Here is a 26,923-nt window from a genome sequence, read left to right as displayed (position 1 = left end):
GAGTTACGGTTCGGTTCAGAAAAAAGATCAAATAAACCGAAAGCCTTGGAGCGGTCCGCCTGTTAGAAAAGCAAGTTCGGTTCCTTCTCCGGTGTCTATTTCTATTCGCCCTTACCTCCACTCTCTCACCATCGGACCATCCTCTCTCTCGGCCGCCGCTGGAGAAGGCAAACCCTAATCCCAAGCTCCGGCCGCGGGATCGGGGTTTGAGACTTCGAAGAGGAGGAGAAGAAGACGCAAGATATCGGCGTCTCAAACTCATCTCTCCACTCACATTCTTAAAACCCTAGCACCGAGAAGATCTTCTCCACGCCTACAACAAAGTGAGTAGCCTCCGCCTCAACGTTAAAATTCTCCTCTTTCTTCTGCTCTTAACCATGCGTCAGGGCAGGGAATAGATTCCGAGGCTGAAATTAACGTTGTTTTTTGTCCTGAGATGCCGGGGTTTTGATGATATTTTATTGGGTCTAACTGCAAGAAGACTTTTTTTTTTGTTTCTCCGTTACTTTTAATTTGCTGAAGTTTGTTTTTTTAATTGTTAGGCGATTTTTTTTAGCCCCCGCGTGGATGTAATTTTTTTTTCTTGGTTTCCTGTGATTTTTATCTTTAATTGAACGAACACCATCTGATTTAGAATTTATGCAGCTGTCTGCTGTTTCTTGGATTTCTACGCGTTAAGATTTGTATAAAAGAGGCGCCTTCTGTGTTCCGCCAACAAGTTCAGGGCTTATATTTGTTGTATGTACATTTGGAGGCATTTTTGCTAGTACTTCTGTTCTTATATATCTATATAAAATATATATCCTTTGGCATTTGTTCAAAATATAATTGATAAGTGAAGCATTAGTTGTGGTTCAGAATTGGTATGGCTCCATATAATATAAGTGTGTTGGACTTTGCTGAATATTTTTTTTCCATGAACGGATTACAAACAATTGAGTTTTGGTTGAGGGTTTTCTAGTCCTTCTGGAATCTGACCAATCTCAAGCCAAAACTGTTGTCACCTCTGTAAATGACATCCTGGTTGTGACCCCTTCCCTATGGAAAGTACATATGATTATTGTGGGAACATTGATCTGATGAAATGTGTGAAGCATTCCTGCTGAATGGTTCGTTTTAAGGACAAAGGACATGGTTAAGAGCGAAGGCAAGATGATAAGTTTTTATTGCAAGGGAGATGGTTATATCAAGCAAAGAACTCTTTCAACAGGAAACAAGTTTTGTAAAGTGAAAAGGCAAGTACTTGGTCCAAACAAGTGTTTCATTAGATGGTTTGGGACACACAAGCCTTATAGTGAACGTAGTAATGGAATGCAATGAGTTATACGTAATCATTTGGAATTTGGAAGAAGGCTCATCAAGATGAAAATTTATCTATGAACTTGAATAGAACTTAAGGTATACCTCGGAGCTGAAAATGAATCTGAGTTTGCTAAGTGCAGCATCCTCAAGTTGTTATGGTTACAAGGGAACATGTGGATTTTCAAAAGCCACAAGAGTCTAGAGGTGGCGCTGAAGGGCCAAAGTGCTAAACATATAAAGTTTGTTGCTCATGTAGTTATCTGTTGTTTGTTGTTCTATGCATTGAAATATATAATACAAGAGCTTCTTTCTGAGTTTAGCTCTTCGGCTGAGGGCTTTATTTGTTTGTGTTTTGGACCACCAGAGGCTGCTTTGCTCATAGATTTGCTCGTATTACTGCCATATGGCCTATGATACCCACTTATTGTTGCAATTGAGTTCATCTTTTCTGTTGTTTCTTATGAGATGGCGGCATTGTTATATATTCTATTGTTTTCATTAACTTAAAATAGAGAGAAGCTAGACAGCCACACCTGCTCTCACATGCGAGCTTCCCATGTCAAGAAAATCTGATTGTTATAGTTTCTTAGCAAAGTAATATTATACCAAAAGTACCCTTTATACTTCTTCCTTTTTTTTTAATCTCTTGTTGGACTGAAGACATCCAACATAGTGCTTCTGCTGTCATTGCCGCAATCCATTGACTGCTCTCTTCCCCTTGAATGGAGAACCTGAATGCAAAAACAAGCGGAAATGGAGGGAAATTGCACCAGATTGGAAGACAACCCAAACCCGCATATCCTCTGGGTCATGAAAACAAACGAATAAATATCATAGAAAAGGAAAAGAATGCCAAAAGGAAATATACCTAATGCATACTAGCATGAAATTTCTTGCAGCTTCAAAACACTGTATCCCAAATTGAAAGCAAAGAAAGGTTTTATTTTCCATAGATGCTAAATCAAATTTCTTGAGGCTCTTTCTTCCTTCTACAGGGGAAAAAGAAAAAAAAAGCTCTAGATATCTAGAACAAGATATTATAGTTCCATAAGAGTTTTTTTAGGATGGAGTCTTCTGAGGGAAAAATTGAAATTTTAGGTGTTTGCTTGTAGTAGAAAAAAATGGTTATATGTGACAGAAAAGGCTTTTGGAGGCAAAGAGAATGGATAGTCCTGGAGCTTACAATACTATGATCTTAGGCATGTTAAGTTGATTAATATCCCTTAAATGGTACCCATTAAAGGAGAGTGTTTAAAGATGATTGCATGGTTTGTCGTATCGGCCCAAATCAGGCGGTACAGGGCATACTGTACTTGTTCAGTACTAGTATCCTGTATGGGAGGTGTACCGACACTCGGTATATCAAAAAGATTCCGTACCATACTGTACTGATATAGTGCTAGTGTGGCACTGATACGGGGTTCGGAGCTGAGACGGCATGATTGACTGAAAATGAACATGAATTTGCTCGCTTCACCAACCTCCATAGGTTATGATTACAATGCAATATGTGGGGTTTTGAAAGTCATTAAGGGCTTGCCCATTACTTATAAAAAAAATCATTGAGGGCTTTGTGGTGATGGGAGGTGATGATGTTAAGAATATATACTGGTTGAAAATAAGTGTTGTTAATGTGGGGTTGAGCAATGGTAAATCTCCAAAGGAGAAAGATGGTGCCTTTTATTCTAAAGAAGGATTTCCAATGCATAGGGAAGGCATGATTTTGGAACTAGAGCATGTTCTATCCTACTAGTGAAATGCAAAAGTTTGTGGAGCTTTCATGAGGCCAGATGTACTAGAGGATCTAAAAGTTATATATTTAGATGAAGTCAAAGCTGGAATTTCTCGTTAGAGAGAATCTTGAAAATTTAGTTTTGCCGCAGAAGATAAGATTGCAATTATTGGAGAAAAAAGAGACGTCATCAGGTGAAGAAGATGGAGAGTCTGTGAGCTTACTTGCCCTACAATAACAGGCACTTTAGTTGATTTATGCCACTTGAAGGGGCATCTTTACAAAAGACAGAAAAGAATTCTGATGTTGGCTTAAAAAAAAATAGCCAAATTGATGATTGTCAGAAAGTGATAGTGTTCTTTTCTTTTGGAAAAGAGCAAAATAGGTATTAAATTCAGAAAGAGGTGAATCTAATTTGATCGTAAGAGGAGGGGTTGCCATGGAATGCAAAAAGGACTTGGGCCCTGTTTATAAGGAATGAGAGATCGAGGAATCTCTGCAATACTCTCTCAAAAAAAAAGACCAAAGTGGCGATTTATGCTTATGTGATGATGAAAGAGGAACTCATATTTACAACTGGGTTTCTTGCAATCAGAATTTGGCATCACACAGCCATGGGCTCACATGTAGAGAACGCAAGGGGCTAGTTGAAAGTCAACAGAGACAGGTTATGGAAGAGGAATGCAGAAAAAGAGAAGGGGTTCTTCGCATGTTTTTCCTACATTGCTTTAGCTGCAATATCTGGAAATTTTTTTCTTATGACCCTTCCCGAGGGAGGGTTCTTCCAAGAAAGAGGTTATTTCCTCCGATGTTAAAAAAATTTCGGCAGTCTCTTCTTATGTTCTTGTTACTTATGGATCTATTGGTCTTTAGCATGACTGTAGCCATAATGCACTTCGTTTGCATGGCTATGTTTCATAACAGTGCTAATAGGTCATTAACTAAAAACACAAACAAGTCAGATTGAAGGAAGACTCAAATCCAAAAGAATATTGTGATCGGATATAACCTTGAATCTGAACCTAGTAGAGAGGTTTATCTTTTTCCAGATTCAAACCCAAACTGAACTAATATGCTGGTTTGGTTAGCTTGAGTATTTCTTTTACTTACAGCCACATTAGATGTTGACACTGTTGCATCACGTTAGAAGGGCTGCGCCGTATATTTTTTGGCCATTTTTTGCAAAATGTTAGATCAAAGAAATGTAGAAATTCAAAAATATCACAAGGTTGGGATTCAAACTTTTGGATTTGAACCTATATTAGATGAATATGCCAATTTAACAGTTCATGTTGTCTATTGCTTATGCTAATAGACCAAATTAGATCTCTGCACTATTTTATTATGTAAGAAGGTTTACATCATATGTTTTTCAACCAATTTTTTCCAGGCCTAATCTATTTTTAGAAAATACAATTCTGTTATAAAAAAATTATCTTTTAATTTATTTTTTGTGTGTAATACTGTCATGAACATTGACCATTGACCATTTCTTTGCCAAACACTTGGTTGGCATTAGGAAGATATAGGCCAGCTTTTGCACTGCTATAGAAGTTAGGTAAGTGTAAATAGTTTTGTGTAATTAGATGGAACTCGATTAGAGATATTTTGAAGCAATGTATGTGCACAAAGAATGGGTTTTGGGCTACTCGAGTAATACCGAAGGGTTGTGTGATTCTATTGAGTTTAATAGAGTTGTTTTAGATTGGAAGTCAATCGATTATTGTTGCATGGAATAAGGGAGGTAAAAGAGAGAGTACGTGGGAGATTTTCATTAAGGATCTTTTGTCTTCTAGGTGAGAATCATAATGGAAGAGTTAAATGAACCTATAGAGAAGAAAATGCTCTTGCAAATTGGCTAGCTAAGTAGGGCTGTTAATGAGCCGAGCTGCTCGGGCTCGGCTCGGTAAAAGCTCGGTAGTCAAACGAGCCCGAGCCCGAGCCCAATATAAGGCTCGTTTACACTCGAGCCCGAGCCCGAGCTCGAGCTCGAGCAGCTCACAAGCCCAAACGAGCTCTAGTTTTCTACTGAAAAATCTTATTTCAGCACCATAATTCATAAAAATCTAATCACATAAAGAAAAATAACTTGTTATCGAGCCCGAGCCGGAGCTCGAGCCCGAGCTCGGGCTCGTTCTAGAGCTCGTAATTGAAACGAGCTTTACGAGCTCAAGCCCGAGCCTTTGCTTTGCCAAGCAAGCCTGAGCTCGAGCCCAAAATAGAGCTCGTTACCGAGCCCGAGCTCGAGCTTCTGTGAAACGAGCCGAGCTCTCCCAGGCTCGGGCTCGGCTCGTTGGCAGCCCTATAGCTAAGTCTGACTTGGTACTCATGGTGAGATGGAAATTTTCCTAGGGAATTTTGGGAGGACATGCCATCAACCAAGGTCTGTCGTCCAGTATTGTAGTCTGTACCGGTCAGCCGGTGACACTGTTCGATATGCCCTTGTGCTATTCCGTGCCGGGCCCATACCGACACAACAGAGAGGGCGAGGGAGCAAGAGAGGGAGAATTGGAGAGAGGAAGAGAGAGAGAGGGGGGAGGAAGGGAGAAGGAGGGAGTGGCACCAGAGGAGCCCCGAAGTGTCGGAGTAGGGGCTTTGCCCTTCGGACCCCTGTTTCGACTCCTCCCTTTCCTTCTCTCTCTTTTCCTCCCTTTCCTTCTCTCTCCCCCATCTGCCGGTTTATCATTTTGAATGCCGAAATCGTCCTGGTCCGCCGCCGGCATGGCTCTGTACGCCTTGAACCAGGCGGTTCGGGACGGTTCTGCATTCCTTACCATCAACTTTATATTAGGATTGTGATGCAATTTTGGATGTTCTTGTAACAAAAAAGGACTATTCATGGATTACGAGTAGGCCAAATGACATTTGTTCGATATAAAACCAAAAATGCACATGATGTTTTATACACACATTATGTCACATCTCATGTATGTTTATTTGGGAGTATACTTGCACAAATTATATATGCTAAATACTTCTGAGCAAACTACTTGGTTATCAAGTTTGGATCTGACAGCATCCAGGTTGGGACTGAGTAACAAGTTGGATGATGCGTGCTAGGTCCAGAAACTATTCCAAATGCCTCTTAAGTCTAAATTTTGTATTGACCCAACTTCTTGCTAGTAGGGGCTAGATTATGTAGTCATTTGATGCTTTTATCTTAACATCACATAGCCATTTGAGATGCCTTTTGGATTAAAAAAATTTCATTGATCTCAATCTTTCATTCTCTTGTTTACAGCCCATGACATTTTTTGCTATTCTCCCTCATACAGTGCGTGGTTCATTGATATATATCATTTTACCTTAAACATCGGAGGTTTTATAGTACATAATAATTCAGAAGACATCGATTATGTTTTGCTTTTTCTGGCAAGTGTACATTATGTGAGTTGTTTATAGTTAATTCTTGGAGATAAAAGTAATCTTTTCTGGCTGTGTATTTAGCTAGTGGTCTCCCTTATGTAATCTAGCACTCTCTGTTGCCTCATGCTGAAGATTCAATAGCATTTAGAATGGGCACTTATAAACATGTAGTGCTCTTTAAATTTGTATGCTTTGGTGTAGTCTTTTGATATCCAGCAGTTTTTTCTTGAAAACTTTGGTGTTCTCTAGTGTATCCAGTGGTTTATGTTTTTTTTTTGTTTGCGGGTATTAATGTGCCATTGTCTGTTGTGATGCAGGCTCCATTTGTGCCTGCTTTTTGGAAGTAAGCATTAGTAAATCTTTTTGCTAATCATGGCTACCTTCGCTAAGCCAGAGAATGCTTTGAAGCGTGCTGAGGGTAAGTGACTTTTGATTAACTCTCTCTTCTGCTGATGCTGTTAATCTGTTTCAATCTTGACATTTGCCAGTTTATTCAACTTATTCTTTTATCATCTGCAAATGGTGTTGCTAAGAGTTTTATGGTATAGAGTTTAGTCCAATCAAGAAGATTTACAAGACCAGTGGTTTTACATGATTGAAAGTCTGTTCTTTTTTTTTACCTTCATTTGGAGGCATTGTAGTTATGTTACTCTGAATTCATTCTCTCTATTTTCTATTGTTAGTCTTTTGTGGTCTGGTTGATTTTTTTTGGTTGGGTCTTTATACTCAGGCGTTGTATTTGCAATAATTGCTTGATGACGTGGAAAATTTATTTGCATGCTGTTTTCTTGAAAATTACTCACTTTCTCTTTTGCATGAAACCAGAATTAATAAATGTTGGCCAAAAGCAAGCAGCTTTACAAGCCCTCCATGACCTCATCACTTCAAAAAGGTACAGAGCATGGCAGAAGACCATGGAAAGAATCATGTTTAAATATGTAGAACTCTGTGTGGACATGAGAAGAGGCAGATTTGCAAAGGATGGGCTTATCCAATACCGTATTATATGCCAACAAGTAAATGTCAGCTCTTTGGAGGAGGTGATAAAACATTTCATGCAGTTATCCACTGAGAGGGCTGAGCAAGCTAGGAGCCAAGCACAAGCCCTGGAAGATGCTCTGGATGTGGAGGATCTAGAAGCAGATAAGAGGCCTGAGGACTTGATGCTGAGTTATGTCAGTGGGGAGAAAGGAAAGGACAGATCTGACAGAGAGCTTGTGACTCCATGGTTCAAATTTTTGTGGGAAACGTATAGAACAGTGCTTGAGATTCTGCGGAACAATTCGAAGTTGGAAGCTCTATATGCAGTAAGTCAGCTTTCTTTAATAGTTATCCATGAAAAATTAAGTTGCGTAGACAAATTTTCATCATTTGTCACCTTTTCATTTCAATCTTCTTTTCTTTTTGAGACATTGGCTAGAAGGCAAAGGTTTTTATATCTACATTCTGTTCGGTATCCTGTTAGAAGTGTTTCTGAAGTTTGAAATCAATCTTTCTTTAGTTCTATTTTTTCCCTTTTAGATTTCATTGCCCTTTCTGTCTGCGCGCATGCACATGGGTGTTTATTGCTATGCATAGTGCACTACTGTGCATGTTTCACTTACTCTCTTGAGAACCTATCCTCCATATCTGAACTGCCAATTTATTTGGGCTTTGCATGAATTTTAGATATGTTTGCATGCATTTGACTATTTTTCTCTTCTTCTGCCCACCCATACGTGCATGCTCACAGCTATTCATGTTGAACTTGCTTATTTCAAAATGTATTCTCCATGTCAGAACTGTCTATTTGGACTCTGCACAAATCTAAAGCATATTTGTCATGCATTTGACTATTTTTCTTATCAAGATCTTACATTCTGATTTTCAGTGGCTGCTGAAGCATGTGTCGTTAAGTCCCTTGTTAGTTTTAAAAACATAATATAATCATGCACTAACTAATAGAAATTTTGATTTATTGTGTTTTAAATTCTTATCTGTTTCATATTTTTCAACTTGTTTTGATTTTTGTTTTGTTGTTTGTGTTGCCCTTTCTTTTTCTTTTCTCTTTTTCCCTGTTCCTATTCTTTGTGTTGTTGGGGTGATGTTTGATAGCCTGTTGAAACTTGAAAGGAACCTCTAAAAAAGAATAGAAAAAAACTTGAGGAAAGATTCTGTCCTTGTTAGGATTGCCTTTTATCTTCCTGGTAAAAGATGTGATGGGAATGAGAAGTGAACATTTTATTATCTATGAAGACTATTCGTAACTTCATCTATTATGTTAAATTAATATTTGTGTGTGTGAAAGTTACTTGGGACCTTGATGCTTGTTGAATATCCCAATATTTTTTCCGTGCTAAGTTTCAAATTCTTACACATGAAAATTTAATGTTAGAGGTGGTTGGAATATTTGTGGTACCTGCGAATTATGTTGGAAGATGGATGAAAAGTATTCTCATGTACAGTCCTTTATGCAAAGTTGCTAAGATGTCTCGGAGATGTGCTTTGTGAAACTTCTCCTAATACCTTGCTGGATTTGGCTTCCATTCCATGTTAATTTGAAATTGGAGTTGTTCTAATATTATGGATGATCTAAAGATGGTGATGATGTCCTTCCATTGTTTGAGGTGTCATTGTATACGCATATGTGACCCCCCTGGCTGCTATGGAGGACCTAAGCGGGGTCTGCATATAAGGCCTAGGTGGAATAAGATGTTTTGTAGTGTTCCAGGTGCTCTCCTACTCCCTCCTATACATCTCTTGCTCACTTTTCCTTTTCCTCCCTCTTATTTTCCTCCTCCCCATCCTTCTCCACTTTGTCTGCCTCTTATCCTGCTCACCCTCCTTCAGTCCTTTGCCTTATCCTCCTCTCCTTTGCCTCTGCCACTTCTTTCTCCTTCTTCTCCTCTTTTGCCCAAGCGCCTATGAAGGTACCTGCATATCAACTGGGTACTTTATGGTACACTGACTGGTCATATATCATGGCCAATCTCTAGAACCTTTTTAGAGCCCGATCTTTTTCTTTTTCTAACTTCTCCATATGAGGTTGATATATGATAGGAAATATCTTAACTCTCAAGCAAGGTTCGCAATCTCGATACTTGATCCTGTACTGGTACCATGCTGATACAATGTTGGTTCACCTGGTATTAGGTTCAGTTCGGCATACCGAGACTTGATACCCCTCTTTGGTACTGTGTCTTGGTTCAATACTGATACTTTGCAGCAAACTGTATAGGGCACTACGTACCAGTACGGCGAACCTAGCATTAGCTATGTCAAAGTAATTGGTAGGAGTTATATGGGATTTATTCTAGTCCTGTCTTTTATTTTGCTTGTTTTGCCACTTGACCTTGTTGTTATATGTGGTCATCTTCAATAGGTTTTCTTTCTACAGTCATGCAATAGTAGTTCACAATAGATACAAGAAAATCTTGAAAAATATATGGAATTAGGAAATCTGAAAAATTAGTTAGTATTTTATCACATATATTAAAAGCTTGTGGGCCTTATTGAGATATTATCTACCTTGCCTGGGCAGTTGGTCTGTTTGTTTGTAAATTCCTGGTAGCATATCAAGGCACCGGCCTGTGTCATATTGTTAGATGTTACATGTTTTGTTGACAACTATTGGAAGTGTTATGGAGTAGACTATTATGCAGGGTTGGCGATATCGTCCCGAACCTCTCGGTTTGGGGCATATTGAGCTATAATGGGGCAGACCGGTACAATTCTGCATTTCGATCCAAGAAACTGGCGAGGGCGAGGGAGAGGGAGAGGGGGAAGGGGAGAGAGGAAAAGAAAGAGGGAGAGAGGGCGACAGAGAGAGAGAGGCGGAGGGAGGGAGGGTTAGAGCATGACTGCCAGTAAAAAAAATTAGAAAAAAAGGGGCCTGAAGCTCCTGTTTTGTTTGAAAACAGGTGCTCTGCCCCTGTTTTGGAACCACGGGGGTCCCTCTCCCTCTCTCCCTCCCTTGCTGGTTTGTCTTTGTTAGTCCATGCTGGGACGGCATAGCACTATACGGTGCCAAACCGTACTGCCAGCCTACTAGCATAGGTGCCGGTTCCGGTACCGCAAACCTTGCTTTCATATGTGCTAGCATGATTTTATACTTGTGCATAATCAATTATCCTGAACAGACTTTAAAATATGAATATTTTTAGTTCAAGATGATTGAAAGCTTTTTATTCTTTGACCCATAACTATATAATAATGAAAATGGGTTGAGCCAAAGCAATGTTGACACTACTGTGGATGGTTAAAATCTTTGAATATGCAAATTTCTAAAAAAATTTAATGCTTCATTTTCAATGCAAAAGAATTTGTTTAAAATGCTTTTAGATTGCTTAATTTGGTCAAATAGTTTATGCATGTGACTGCCAATTTGTGGAACTATGTCCAAATGATGTTTGTTTTTCATTTTCCCATAAAAATGCCAATAAATGTCCATTGATAGTACTTCAAAGTTTGGCATCAAATTGTTCTTGGATAATCTATCAATCAAACTCTTCTTGCTGCACCAAATGGCACAAAAAATGTTAAATTGATCTTGCAAAAGATGGGTTTTTGTTATATTTCTGATGTTTCTGTTTTAATTCACCTGAATGCTAATTTTTATGAAATCTTAAAATGGATGCACATTTTTATCATCAATAATTCCATTTTTATTATAATTTATTCAATGAAGATGTTAAGTATGATTAAATGTTTTTTTGGCACTTTTAATGCATTCAGTGGAGATTTCTTGATAGATGTTTTCATGTTATATAATTTGATGGATGAAAATACATTAGGGGCAATATTTTTATATTGTGATTTATTTATAGAGTATTAATTTTTTTCATTTTATGTTCACAACCTTGATATGCTTGGGCAAATATGATTTAGGGGGTGGTTTTCTATTGGATTAGTTTAATACCTGACATGCTCATTTGTTCTGATGAAGCATTCGGTTTTCTATATTAGAGGACAATTGGTTTTTCAAGCAGATTTTCTAATCTGCAGTGTATCTTTCAGTATGCTTACACATTTTTATATGCCTGTGTATCTTGATAAAATGTGCAACTATTTCTTTGAACCTATTAATAATCAAGTAATGAACATGGTACTTTATATTGTAACTCAGAATGGGCATAATCTTGTAGAATTTCGAATGATTAAAGAGTCCATTACAGTATATTCCTATTACAAAAGATCTAGATCATGTGGCTGTCACTATATAAAGCAAGTCTTTTCGTTTTTTATCTTCTAGACTGGAAATTTGACTAGGGCATTCTCATCATGGTTGTCATAAGTCATTCTTCATTGTTTCAGTCTATTGTTATTTCTTTGATGTAAGCTATCAACATAAGGGAGTTTTTTAGATTTAATTTTTTTTAATGAATATTAAGAATTAAAAATGGGAAGATGAATTTTTGGAGTTTTTTCTAGAAAATTCTCAACATAAGGTATTTATTTTTCCCCATTTTTTAAACATGTTGTTAGGTTTTAGTATTGGAATCCTATTTTGCTGTAGGTTGGGTTAAGGGAGCACTAGAGTGATGTTGATCATGAGTTTGAGTGGTCGAGTTGTTTTTATGCTTAATGTTCTCGTCAGCCCAAATTTTGTAAAATTGGAATACATATTGAGTGAAAAAAGCTATCTTTTCACCTTCATGCATTACTTCTGTCCGCCAACTCGCATATTGTTTGTTAACAATGGACTGCATCAACTTGGAGTTAATGCAAGGTCGTTTCATACTCCTATATGTAAATCTGTTCGAGCAACACATTCATAAAAATACTATGGTTGCAAAGAATACTAACTTGAAATATTAACAAGTGGAAGCATGAAACAATGGGGGTTTTGTATTAAATTTAATTTTGATTTCTAAGCATGAAACATTTTGTCTTTTATATTCTAGTCTCATAGAAACTCTTGAGTTTATATTGTTCAAGAAACAGTTCATGATTTTGTAGGAATTGTTGTTAGGTAAAGGTTTGAAGTCTTATTCCTGTCACAGATGATATTGACTATTGAGGTGAGTTGTTACACTATCATGATTGCAGGTTTAGTGTGATTTTACAATTTTTATATATAGCAATCAGTTAGATATGGCTTGAACTAGTTATTTCTTCTTCTTCTCTCTTCTATCTTCTCCCCCCTATATACTCTATTCAATGTATTAAAATGTGGTGTGTGCAGCAGCATATGCAAATGCAGTCCCTTGCCTGCACCGTGTTGTTTATATGCGGTCATATCACATATGGACCAAAAAGGCAGTCTATGTAGCATTGCATGGTTGCATTCATGTCTAGCTGAAATTTTGTAATTGTACATGCAACCTGCTTAACATTGCCTGTGATCCTTTATAACCATAAAGTGGTTTCAAGCTGATGGTTAGGCTGGAGGAGGATTTTGCAGGCTGGGTGTAGGTAATAATAATGTTAATATGTTAATTATGCCACAATTATTGCTATTAGTTTTAAGTACCATAAGCACTATTGTTAGCTGTTACTAATATAAGTATTGCTATTATTTATCCAAAAAATTAATATTGTTTTTATTGTGTTTAATCTATTTTATTATTTTTAAATAGTTAAAAATGCTAACCACATGTATGCTTGGCTCACCCGCCTTTTAAAACTCCTTTTCATCTTCATTTTCATTTATTCTTTCTTCTTTGCTTCTTTGTCATGTGAGCCTTGGTGTGCAACTGGATAAATTATATATACTTACGCAGCACTCGGCTATTAATGCATAATTTTTTGTGGTTTACCATATTAAAAAGGCAGCAAAACCTTGCTGTTGCCAAGCAAAACTTTGGGCACCCAAGGATTCTTTGTTAGGCTTGTCCAAGGTGCATCTTGCATGCTATGTTGTGCTATACAGCCTTGTCAATATACCAAAGCTTGTCTTCATTCCCCTATGCTCATGGCCCAGTGCATGGATCATATGAGACCACGATGTTTTCAATCTTGTTTGTTTTGTGGTGTACTTATGTATGTGCTGCTCCTTTGTTCTACCATAACATCTCTGGTCAATGCCTAAATATGTTATTTGCTCAGAGTAGCAAGAACAACGACCACCATGTGCATGTTGCGTGGGACTTAATCTGATAAAGAAATGCATTGATCTGCAAAAATTCTTTTGAAAACACCAAAGTTATGTGCTTTGCCTCGCATTTTCATTTTAGTGGAATGGCGTTGTAAGATTGCAAGAGAAACTGTATGAGTGATTTGTAGATTTTACTATCTCAGTTGATTGTATGATACATGTCCTGAATCCTGATACAGTAATACTAATGTATGATAATTCAATTTGTCTAGACCCATGCACCAGTTGTATTGTGTGTGTATGTTCCTTTATGACAAACCTGGAGCAATAATGATGCATCCAGACCAAATCTTGGAATCTAGCTGATAAAAAGTGGAGCACGAAATTCCTGATGTTGCTCTACCTTCTGGTGTTGTTTTATTTATACAGTCTATCATAATAAACAATTGAAAATGAATGCATAAATAATGAACACTACCGACTATAATTTTTTGTTCAGATGTTATGATGATATGATTATTTGTGTATCTTAAACTGTAGCTCTGTGAAATCTAGAAATTTGCTTTTAGAATCTCGGCACGATTGTTCTTTTATGGCGAATTACCAATAGATGATTTCAGATAAGCTGTTTATTGATGTACTTTTATCTACAAGTGATAGAACATCAAACTTTAAGATGACATGCATGACCTAAGAGTTATTAATATATTTGTTTAGCATCACTTCTACCAGTTATCTTATGTCTGTTTCTTCGCTTCTTTTATGTAGATGACAGCACACCGGGCCTTCCAATTTTGCAAACAGTATAAGAGGACCACCGAATTTCGTAGGTTATGCGAGATAATAAGGAACCATCTTGCTAATCTAAACAAATACCGTGATCAGAGAGATAGGCCTGATCTCACTGCTCCTGAAAGCTTGCAGCTTTACTTGGATACAAGAGTAGAGCAGCTCAAGATTGCAACTGATCTTGAACTGTGGCAGGTTTGTGATGTAGCAACTTGCATCCTTGTCTGCACCTGTATTCAGTCACTTTGGTTTCTTATCATGGTCTTCTGTGATGTGTTGTTACAGGAAGCCTTCCGTTCGGTAGAAGATATCCATGGTTTAATGAGCATGGTAAAGAAAAGTCCAAAGCCATCCTTGATGGTCGTATATTATGCCAAATTAACAGAGATATTCTGGGTCTCAGAAAGTCATCTTTACCATGCATATGCATGGCTTAGACTTTTCACTCTGCAAAAGAGCTACAATAAGAACCTATCACAAAAGGATTTGCAATTGATAGCATCATCCGTTCTGTTAGCTGCACTTTCAGTGGCCCCTTATGACCGTAAGTATGGTGCATCCCATTCGGAGCTTGAAAATGAAAAGGAGCGCAATTTACAGATGGCAAGCCTTATCAATTTCACTCTTGATCCTAAACGAGAGAGTAGAGAAATGGTATGTTTTTTTAACTAATTATCATTTTACTCCCAGGTTTTGCAAATAGTGTAGTTTGCAGATCCTAACCTTTTTTTTTAAATTTTGCAGCTTTCACGCTCATCGCTCCTCATGGAATTGGTATGACTTGAGACATCATGTAATAGTGATGTTTTAGATATTTTTTTTGTTAATGTTTTCCTTGTGTTTATAAGCAGGCTGGATAGTACAATAGTCAAACATTTAATTTGAGGGGCAACTGATCTTTTTGATTTTGCATTTTAACTATATGATGGCTGCTTTGTTCTTATCTAACACTTTGTACAAGCCTAATTTTGATGTATTGCGTATGAATATCTCACTTCAGTGCATGTTGTGCTGTCTGTGCTGGTGACACGTGTGACACAAACACAGGTAAATACATGATTCGCAGGGGCAAAATTGATGATGGATTATGCACCTGTCCAGTAATTTCTGTCCTTATCTGAAATTATTTTCATGCTGAACTTGTATTTCACAGAAATAATTGGTTGTCATCTCTGGAAATTCCTTAAAAGTTGCAGGCATTTACTGCTTTTTTTATTAAGTTTTTTATAAACATTCATTCATTTTGTCTGTTGAAGACCAAAATTATCAATGAACTGGACTAAGTTTTGTGTGAATTGCTATCTATTTCCTTCTGATCTATATTTATGCAGGTTAATTGAGCCTTTATATAGGAAAACAGTAGGTTGTGGGCTCCGATGTAGATTACCCATTTGAATGCTGTTTGTACTATTAAGAGGGCATTCAAGCATTGGTTAAATTTAACAGCCCCTGCTAAATGTTGTGCTAGAAAATTTCATAGTACTTGCTGGAGCACAAAATGTGCCAAAACTTTTAAGATCACCACGTGTAACATTTAGAATCACACACCTTATTAGGATTCGTGTATCAATGGGGGATGTCATATGCTAAGTTATTGATACCCTATTTCACATGACGTTCTATCGGTTCCATGACTTGTCCGAGTCAGATATTAGGTTGGTACAGTACGGTACCATACTGTACATACACAGTAAGTAGTCTAATGCTGGTATGCCCATTTCCGGTCCAAATCTAGAGAGAGTCTGAATAAGGCGGTCGAGAGGGAGGCAGGTTATTTTGGGGTTGTGGGACTTAGTGGTTGCTATGATGGTGAGGAAGTGACTGCAGTGAGGAACCGGTGCATCATCATTCGTGCCGTCTCCAGAAGACAAGGAGACATTCAAGAGGAGGGCGAGGTGGAGATCGGAGAGATTAGAGAGGCACGAGGGTGTTATTGTCCATCATCGTCATCGTAAGACGAGGGACTTAGGAGGGCGAGGTGAAGGGATCCGAGGGGTGAGAGAAGGGCACTGGAGCATCGTCATCCATTGCCGTTGGAAGATGAGGAGGTACTAAGGAAGAGGGTGAGGTGGAGCGATCAGAGGAAAGAGAGGGTTGTGGGTTGGGATTGAGATGGAAGGGGGAGGCTATTTATTATGGGAATACTGTTTTGCTAGGAGAACTGGACAAGTACCGCTCGAAACTATGCGGAAGTAGTTGGTTTGGCCTGTTTCCTATTTTGAAAGGTTGAACCATCCGGGTTTGCTCTAGTTCAGTTTAGTACACCTTGAATGGGTAGCTCGGAGCAGTTCAACAAACCTTTATCATATTGATTTGCTTTGGTCAAGTTAATAGAGGTTTTTTTCTTGTATGTATTTTGTTCTTGTATACATTGCACAACTTTAGTAAGAAATGGATGAGAATTGCTCCAATAGAGCAGCTCTCTTAGAAATATATAGTAACCAGATGGTCTTCTCTTGTGTGATGAACTTGTATGCATTCAAGTTCTGAATTTGCTAACATGTGTACCTGTGCTTTGTAAATCAATCACCTAATCTGGCTAGTAATTGATGCATTCATGGAATGTCTTTGGTTGTTCAAATCTGTGCTTTATAAATCAATCATCTAATTTGGCCCGTAATTGATGCACACCATGAACGTCTTTGGTTCTTGAAATCCTTACTTTTTCAAAACCTCATGTTGTCTCTCGTGGCACTAACATGTATAGGATTCATTTAGCTATTTTTAAAGATTCAGCAACATAGCTTTCTGGCTTCTATATCTTTGTTACCTGGTATATAGATGACCTTCCGTGTATTATGTACTTGGGCTTGATATCATACTAAGATGATTCTGCAGCCTCAATATATCTTAAAAATCTTCTTTTCTTCGAAATAGACATGTTCATAGTTTCTGGTAAGCACCAACCAACAGTATATAGAGATTGAGAAGCCTGATTTGAGTACTAGTGTTTGTTTGTGAAATTATTACTCTTTGATTGGTGAGGAAGTTAAACGGAAAGCTAAAGGGGATTTATTGTTTAGCAATGAGTAGAAATTTGAAGAACTAAGAAGAAAGTAAAAGGCTTAAGTATTCCTTAACAACCATAAAATATTTCTTCTCTAGTAAGTGACAGTTGAGGATGGGCCTAGCGTTGGTCCTTTGGCCTTTTTTAAACAATTTTATACGTGTCATGAGTGCAATATGAATGATCATTTGAAGAGAGTATATGTTTGGGTTTGAATTTTTTACTAAGTCATTTGTCAGATGTTTAAAACCTATAATTGCATAAAGGGTGAAGATGACCCGCAAAATTTAATCAATATAAAATAAAGTGGATTTGTCTTATCTATTGAAGATATAAGGAAATTTTGCTAAAAATTTTAATATGTGAAAACATTTTGGATGACGAAACCAACATGTTTTGGTTAGTCTTCTCTAAAAGAATCTAAAATCACACTTTAATTAGATAAATATATTAATTTTTCATCAATGAGAGAAGTACAAAATTTGTCTTGAACCAGGAAAAATAAATTTAAATGAATATAATGGTAACAAAATTGGAAAATTACTTTGTTAACAAAGAGATTATTGAAAATATGGCCAATGTATTAATAGTGGATAGTAAGCACATAGTGGTTAGGGGGTTTCATAGCGAATATCGGGCATTATGCACCCTAAGCAAGTTGCTAAGTGTATCAATGTTTCTACTTATTAAATATCAATATTTGACGTCAATTTCATGTAAAACATAATGAAAAAACATCAAGGACAAAGCTATAAAATACCACTTCAACATCATAACATCATTACATACATATAATGTTAAGATTCATTATCTAATGACAAATGTCATTCGCCAAACATGAAGGTTCGCATTCTTGGTACCAAACCGGATACTGGTAGTACCAGTGCCTTATCATACAATACCGAATTGTACATGTACACCATTTTTTTTGTTTTCAAGGTTTTAGGCTTTCTTTGTTTGGCTTTGAGTGGAAAATAGGGCTAAAGAATGGTGTTACTATATAATACATGTTATACCAAGGTCTATTGTGCTGGTACTGGGCACTGTACCAGTTGCCTGGTGGCACGATACCGGTTGTCCGGTGGCACGAGTTGGTACGGGCCGTATCGACCCCATACCGAAAGAGGAAACCTGCCGGAGGAGGAGAGAGAGAGATCGAGTGGGGGAGGGAGGAAGAAGGACCGGCGGCCGACGCAGGCCCGGGGGGGGGGGGAGGCCGTGGGGGCGTCCCCGCTCTCTCTCTCTCTTTCTCTTCTTCTCCGTCTCCGGCGGCGAACCGTTTTTTTATGCCGGAACCGTACCGGTAAGTTATTGGTATGGCTCGAAACGGGCGGAACCGTCCGAACTGGACGGTTCTGCATTCTTTGTGTTAAACTAAATATGACATTGAAAATGTAAAATATTTTTAATTAAAGGAATGGAAATGCAGCATGTATGCATCTGTCCAATTCCAAGTTAAGTGTCAATATCCCTCATGCATGTCTGTGTCACGTTCCTTGTTGGGCCTTGGGTCTTGATTCTAGACCTAGTATTATGCCCAACCAGGAATGAAGGAACATCTCACCTTTCCACTCTCTCTCATTCTTTATCCTCTCGTCCTCTCTTACCTTGAAACATAGGGAGATAAGGGTGTTGGATCCCTTTCACCCTCAATTATGGAGGCCCTGAACCATATGGAGCCTTATCAATTCGATTGGGAACCAAACATTTCTGCTTGGTAAGGATGGGCTCACTCCAGTTTGGGCAAAATCCCATAGTGGGACCATGAATAGTCTCGGATGTGGTTGGTAGGATATGGCGGTGCATGCAGTATTGCATTTCTTGCTCATAAGATGAAAATGTCCGCAATCACATAATGTCAACAATAAAACAAAGATATTCACAATTACATGATATTAACCATAGAAGAAAAATGTCCAGAATTATATAATATAATTTACCAAACAAAGCATCATCATCAATATATAACTGACTCCTCTAAAGTCTGGACAAAAAGGTCCAATGACAAATTGATGACTCACTCAGATCTTATCAGCATTTATATTTTGATTCTGTGGTTCTTTGACTTTGAAGATGAAGCAACTCTAGCATCTTTAGGTCGAACTTCCTTTGGTGTCCATGGTGGTATATAGACTGCAAAACATTGATAGGGGAGCATCTAAGATGGAGTAGCATGGAGAGAGCTGCTTGTTTCCTTCACTTCTCTTTCTCCCATTTCTCCCGTGCTCCGTTTGGCTAGGGCATGATATAACTAGAGCGATCCGTGCTTTAAACAACCTTTTGGACCGGTTGATTGCTGGATTGGTCCAATTAGAAACAAGTCCAGCTTGCTATGGAAAAAATTGCCTGCTTTGAACTCATAGCTTAGCAGCTGCTATAATGGGTTTTTGCCTGATTCTTCATCCTGAAGCGCCATATAGCACCACTGGGATGCTTAGTGTAGTGGTGTCATGTAGAAACCACTATAATGGCTGCTGTAGTGGCTGAATTTTGAACAATGATATTGATGACATGCAGATTATTGTTGTTCATGGGAGTACGAAGTCGTATGTCAAATGCTACAACTTAATACCTTTTTAGACATTTCTGTGCTTTTGCAAGATAAATGGCTGATGTCTTCACTAACACTCTTAGATTCATCAACCTGGATTACCTGCTTGTAATTTTGGAGGCTGGATGTTGGAATTGATGAGTTGGATCATATGATGCCATTACTTTGTTGCTTTACTCTTTTGTTTTACATAAATTTCTTTGTGCTCAAAGTGGGTGGAATAAATATTGTTTTACCTGCAGCAGTCATTATCTATCATATAACTCTTTAACTCAAGGGGAAGTAATTTTATAGTTTGCTGGTGAAATAATCTTAGATTTTGCTTTGCTCATTGCTCTTCAATAAAAATGCCTCAGCCTGCAGACCAAGGTTGGCCGAACGGGTACTGAGACCCGTATCGGTCGACATCCGGTATGGGTCGGTACCAATTTGAACTGCGTTGAACCAGACGGAACCGTCCCGTTCTAGCCGGTTTCGGCTAGAGCCAATTAGATTCTGGCCCCCTAGGGATCGAAACTGTTTTTTATTGCGGAGATCAGGTCGGCTCGGTTCGGCTTTCCTTGCTATAGACCAAGCATTGGTCTTCTTGGCTGTGGGATTTCTTTTGCCCCTATAGCATTGAGGCACAAAGAGCATTGAAGTCCCCATCAAAGCCTACTGTATTGGTGTTTAAGCAAATTAAGCGCAGGACTAGACTGGACTGTGTCATTTGTTTGATTAGCATGTGTTTTATAACCAAGTATGATTTTTTAGTAAACATATTGTTAGCTTAGTAAACATATTTTGCTGCAGGTCACTAAAGGTGTAATGACATGTGTCTCCCAAGAAGTGAAGGATCTCTACAATCTCTTGGAGCATGAGTTCCTTCCTTTGGACCTTGCATCAAAAGTTCAGCCGTTGCTTACTAAAATTTCCAAAGTTGGGGGCAAGCTATCGTCAGCCTCTTCTGTTCCAGAAGTGCAACTAGCACAATATATCCCTTCTCTCAAAAAGCTCACTACATTGAGAGCACTGCAGCAGGTTTTTTTTTTTTTGTTTTTGTTTTTTCTGCTTCTATTAGTGCCTTCTCTATAATTACTATGATGTCAGAATCCGTGTATATAATTATATGTATTCTGCCTTTATTTTTTTCAGGTTTCTCAGGTATATCAATCCATGAAAATTGAGATGCTATCAAAGATGATACCCTTTTTTGACTTCTCAGTTGTGGAGAAGATTGCAGTTGATGCTGTTAAATATAATTTTGTTGCTGTGAAAGTTGATCACCTGAAGGATGCTGTTCTATTTGGTAATGTGGTATGTGCACGTTTTTTTTCAAATTTTTCTTTCATGTGGTGTTTAGCTTAGCTCTCTTATGTGCATTAATGGATAGTTGGATGCACCCTAAGTTTTACGAGTGGCAATTGCTTTTTCTCATAATGCAATTGACTTCTGGATATGAATATCTACGATATTCTTATGCTGTCCATATGTTTTTGTTTCTTACTGATAGGCTGTGTTTTGCTCACATTCATGTGGTAGTATCTTGTCTTGGCATGCTACCTCACATCTTCAGCACATGCACAAGTCTTATGTTTTTTCTCGCATATTCTTGTTATGGTTCTTTCATCATGCATGCACATTTTGTCTGCAAGAAAGCACCAGATATGTCAGTTGGTTCTAAAGTTCTTGATTCAATTCTAATCTGTTGTAATTGTGTCCAATCCACTCTTTTGTCGACTATTTTGATTTTCTTAAGGGCATGAATATGATTTTGTTTGATTTTGCTTTGAGTTGCAAGGCTTTGCATGATCCAGACCCTATGTGAAATTGGTTCCTTACCCTATCCAATTTGTCGTCCGAGTTAGGTATTATTCATGTTTCTTTAGGTGTATTCAACTTATTTATCAGCAGCCATGAATTTCATGATTCTTAAATCTATTTGCTTTTATGCCTATGAGCATGATTGCTTGACTTATGAATATCTTCTGTACAAACCAATAGTCTTAAGGTGGTGGATGCTTATACGAGATTACTTCCTTTAAACTTAGTTTTCTATTGCATTTGCTGTATAGTTGCTTTCCAATTTCTTTCACATAATTGATTCCATAGGCAGAACTTAGAGGCGGTGATGTGAAGTTATGTTTCTATAGTTTTTATATAGACACTTATCGATGTGCATTTGCATGGTGCAATACAAAATAAATAAATGTATTTTTCATCTTTCAGTGATTCTTTTGTGCTTTATGGATCTTGATTGTGTTGTCATTGGAAACAACAATCTATGGCAGTGGAATTAGCATCTTCTACATGTGCTTTGTTATGCACTTATTACATATGGCCTTACTGTTGATTCAAGCATGTTTTACATTTTCTAGATACTACTGTTTTGCAACTCTTCTCTTTATTCTCCTCTCTCACTCTTTCTGTTTCTTACTATGACCAGCATTTGCTGTGACCGATGTTTTTGGACTTATGCTTTGCTTTTGCCCAGTTCATATGAACTTTTTGAGGTGCAATCTTGTTATATGATCCTTGATAATATTTCAGTTAGAATTTTCAAACTTTCCAGGTACTGGGAAATGCTTGCAGTTTGCATTAAACATAAGCATGTTGCATTATGCTTTACATTATGTTTAACATCATATTTGTGCATGTATATTCTCCATTGACAAGAAAATTGTTATGATGCTTGGAATAAACTTGAGCATATGTACGTTCATAAACTTAAGTGCGTTCACTGTTATTCATAGGAATTGATTTGATGAACTTATGACCTGCTTTTCCATCCTTCCAGGATTTTGAATCCGACAGGCTTTGTGATCACCTGACCACTCTCACTGATTCTCTTAATAGAGCAAGGAGCCTGATTTATCCACCAGTGAAAAAGCAATCCAAACTGGGTGCAAATCTACATGGTTTAGCAGAAATAGTGGATAAGGAACACAAGAGGCTTCTTGCCCGAAAATCAGTAATTGAGAAACGCAAGGAAGAACATGAACGCCATATGCTGGAAATGGTATATATCAGATGATTTATTTACAAATAAATATCTATTCTTATGATGCCCAAATAACTAATATATAGCTATGGATGGTATTTGTTTTTTAAGGAACGGGAGGAAGAATATAGGAGATTACAACTTCAGAAGCAAACTGAACAAGCAGAACAGCAGCGGCTTGCTACTGAGTACTCCCGAAGGGAGGAGCAGAGGATTCGCCGTGAAATAGAGGAAAGAGAATCTCAAGAAGTTCAGGTCTTACTTCAGGAAACGGGAAAACTTGCTAAAAGGAAGGGAAAGAAACCTTTGCTTGAAGGGGTATATATGCTTGTCCATGTTCTTTTTGTACAATAGAAAATATACAATTACCAGGAATCCTGCGACTTGCGGGCTACACTTATTAATTCTAATAACTAATTGTTGATCAGATTTATTGGAAACTCTAATAAGTCATAACAATTATGCTAGTTTTAAATAATGCAAAACTTTGCATGCTAAAGGAGGCAAAAGGTGGACTGGCTAATGTTTGTGACATCACCAGATGATTGATCTTTTTGTTTGCTGTTTTAAATTTCCTTCTTGTTTAATTTTTACTCTTTCCTTTGTTATTTTATATATTTTCCAGCCATTGTTGATTAATTGGTATTTAAAACGAGAACTTCTTTCTTTTTATCTTTATTGAGCAGCCATTCTGGCCTCAATTTTTTTAGAACTCAAACGAAATCTCTGTTATATATATTTGTCATGTCATTTCTCTGCCTCACAAGGCTTATTCTTCAATTTGTTTGTCTACTATAGCTTATGCGTGTTTTTCTATTGCTGATTGGCCCTCTTCCATTCTCTCTCTCTCCCTCTCTCTCTCTGTGCATGTGCGCGCCTGTGCATTATTTGCGCGTGACAGTGAATGAAATTTATTGGTTTTTCTCTGAAAGTTTTGAGATGTTCTTATGACCTGCAGGATAAGCTTACAAAGAAAGACTTGCTTGAGTATGCTGTGAGTGAGCAAGTGAAAGGGCGTCAGGAGATGGAGAAGAAACTGCAGAAACTAGCAAAAACAATGGATTACATGGAGCGGGCAAAGAGACAAGAAGAGACCCCTCTAATTGAGCAGACATACCAACAACGCTTGGTGGAGGAGAAAATTCTTCATGAACATGAACAACTGGTTTGCTTTGCAATAACTTTTCTTGTGGTCTATGTTATAGGTTATATTCGGAGTTTTCTTCTTGTTTATGAAAATATATTGCTTTTTTTGCAGAAAGAGATAGAGCTGAGCAGGCAGCACCATGCAGGTGATCTCCAAGAGAAGAACAGACTCTCGAGGATGTTGGACAACAAGGTTTGCTTATCCTACCATGAAATCCTCATGCTTTGTGATTCTTGGGCAACTCTTGAATTAGAAAATTGTGTTCCATGGAAATGATATTAGACCAATTTGTGGATTTTTGAAGTACTAAATTAATATTTCATGTTCAAAGATAAAATTAATAAAGGGAATTTCTGTCCTTTTTCCAGTCTTGCTATTATAAATTTTAATGGCAAAGAGAGATGTTTAAAACCAATCCATAATAAGAAACAAGGCCTGATGTTCATTGGATATTTGATTGTTCCACCACAAGAGTTGGCTGTGCCATCTCATCTTGGGATACATGATATGCATGATATGTGTCCGGCATTCTCCTAGAGCTTTCGATATTTCCTGCATCATGCAGATCTTTAGTCAGGATGGACGGCCAACACTGTCTTCTACTGTCTGATGGTCTACTAAGCATCATACATACCCTGTTCCCTCTATGAAATGGACCTTGCTGGTTGATCAATGACTTGACACTGTGATTACATCTAACTGAATGATCAAGGAATTGCTCAAAATGTTCTTTTAGTTGTAGGCATTCGTAGGATTGCCATGAGTCATCACCTCCGAAGCTTGTCCGAAATGGGGGTTGTCTGTATAGGTTGACAGCCATTTATAAAAAGCTTGTTAAACTATGTTAACAAAAACAAGTTCATTATGTGTGAATACTAGGGCATCCTTGTTTGATGGGATGTCCCACCACATAGTATCTTGTAGCAAGTTCAGAAGTAGCACTAATAGGAATGCTTGGTGAATGAGGATTCACCATACCGAGATCTTGGGACCAAAGCTTGATGGTTGTGGTTCTAAACTTCTAATACTAGAATACCTTCAGGCATAGCAGTTCGAAAAATATTACCATAATTTATCATCATTTTACTTTTTATATCCTGTCTCTAAATTAATATAATATAATGCAGATCTGCTATTTCTTTGCTGGTACCCTATTTTGATAGCCAGAGGTGATTTATCCTGACTGCTGGATTTCTTGATCAATATATATTTAGTATGTTGCTTATAGTGATTGAGCAACTAATATTCCTACCTTAGTTATCACATAACTGGGGATTTTACGGTTTGATGCCCAGTAATATATTGCATCACATAGTGGGTACCCAGTAGGAGATATCAGTTGGGACCTGACAAGTAACAATAGTATCAAGCAGGGTATGCCGTACCGGCCGGTACGAACTGGTTCGGGCAAGGACCGATACCGGATCAGTATGGGATCCGATATCAGGAGTTTTTCATTGAAAATTGGCTGGTACGACTGCCGTACCGGTACAGACCGATACGGAACTGGTACGTACCGGTTCAGGCTGCCACCGGTACGCCGATTGGTACTGGTATGGCGTCCGGTACCGATACGGCGGACTATCAAGGTTTTGTATTATTAGAAGAATTTGAAGAAATGTTAGATACATTATACAAGAAAGCCCTAATTTCCTCCAATTGTGCTTTAGGGCAGAGATTAAAATTTTTTCTTCATTTATCATCGAGCAATCTTGCTTGCCATGAAGAATGTAATAGAAAATAACTTGTTGTAATAGCAAATAACTTTCCTGTTTGTCGGAGGAAACATTCAGAACTGCTCCGTCTATGTGATGTTATAATTTTTTTTTCCTTTTCTTTTTCTATCTACTGTTTTGCAAATACTTTGCTCTTTTTGTTGCCAGGCTATCTTTCGGGATAGAATAGTTAGTTGCCGTGAAGCAGAATATAACCGATTAAGGAAAGAGGGGGAGGATCGTATCAACCAGCTTGTAGCAATGAGGAAACGTGAAAAGGAGATTAAACGTAAGCTGCTCTTCTATATTAAGTCCGAGGAAGAGAGGCTGACCAAGCTGCAAGAAGAGGAGGAAGCTCGGAAACGTGAAGGTATTTGTTGTTGCTCAATCTACATGAGCCCCTATGACCGAACACCATGTCAGACTCATGAACATCATTTAAGCACATTGGATAAGATAGTGTACCCAAAAAACACCACTCTGGTAAAACAATGTTTTAATGTTCTAGAATTTGTCAACAATCTCGTTGGGGCTGAGCTTAAATGGGGAAGAAAGCTTTTTTATTTGGATCTTTGTTAGATTGGCTCTGAATTCTCTTATTCTTTATCTTGCAGAAGAGGAGAGGCAGAAGAAGGAAGAGGCAGAGCGGAAAGCGAAGCTAGATGCAATTGTAGAAAAGCAGAAGCAGAGGGAGAGGGAATTGGAAGAGAAAGAAAGGTTGAGAAGAGATGCCCTACTGGGAAAGACTGCTGAGCCGCCATCTCGACCAACTGATCATGTTTCTGGGCCACGCCTTTCTGAGCCTGTTGCTGCTGCCGCCGCTGCATCAAGTGCCGGGAAGTATGTGCCAAAATTCCGACGCGAGAGGGCCGAGAGCCTACAAGCAGCCCCACCGGAGGCCGACCGATGGGGTAGGCAGGATGATCGGCCACCCCACCTCAGTGATAGGTGGCGGAGTGATGATCGTCGACCCTCATTTGGTGGCAGTGGCTCTAGATTGCCGTCCTCATCGTCTTCCTGGTCTTCATCAAGGTTGCGCAGTTGATGCGCTTGAGCCTAGGTGCATGCCAGCTGAAGGAGTGAAACTAGATGTTTTTTTTAAGTTTTTGGTGGGAATCGAGGTTGTGCATCTTATCATAACTTAAAAAGTGCGGATCATCTAGAAAGGCAAGTTGAATTTGGAGGCTATCTATATTGCCGCTAATTTTTGCAATCATGTTTAAATGAATTTGTTTATTGATACCTTAAGCTGCACCCAACTGAATTTATATGCTGATTGTTTTTTGTAGCCCCCTTTGAATGAACTCTGGTTTAGCTAA

At 38.2% G+C, this 26,923-nt stretch overlaps 1 protein-coding gene across 1 annotated transcript; it reads left to right on the top strand.

Moving 5' to 3' along the window:
• Nucleotides 1–26,923, top strand: LOC103703468 (eukaryotic translation initiation factor 3 subunit A-like). Its single transcript, XM_039132236.3, has 14 exons — nt 1–323; nt 6,718–6,818; nt 7,226–7,707; nt 14,184–14,399; nt 14,490–14,858; nt 14,949–14,978; nt 20,555–20,782; nt 20,897–21,058; nt 22,539–22,760; nt 22,854–23,060; nt 23,701–23,907; nt 24,001–24,081; nt 25,773–25,974; nt 26,219–26,923. The coding sequence occupies exons 2-14, from the start codon at nt 6,773–6,775 to the stop codon at nt 26,647–26,649; spliced, it is 2,883 nt and encodes a 960-aa protein (XP_038988164.2). The 5' UTR covers nt 1–323; nt 6,718–6,772; the 3' UTR covers nt 26,650–26,923.

This window comes from Phoenix dactylifera, chromosome 14 (genome assembly GCF_051530095.1).
Source record: "Phoenix dactylifera cultivar Ajwa chromosome 14, Ajwa_hap1_PhDact_Kaust_v1.1, whole genome shotgun sequence".
NCBI classification, from domain to species: domain Eukaryota; kingdom Viridiplantae; phylum Streptophyta; class Magnoliopsida; order Arecales; family Arecaceae; genus Phoenix; species Phoenix dactylifera.
Note: the sequence above shows the minus strand (reverse complement) of the source record. Positions and strands in the feature narration are given on the sequence as shown.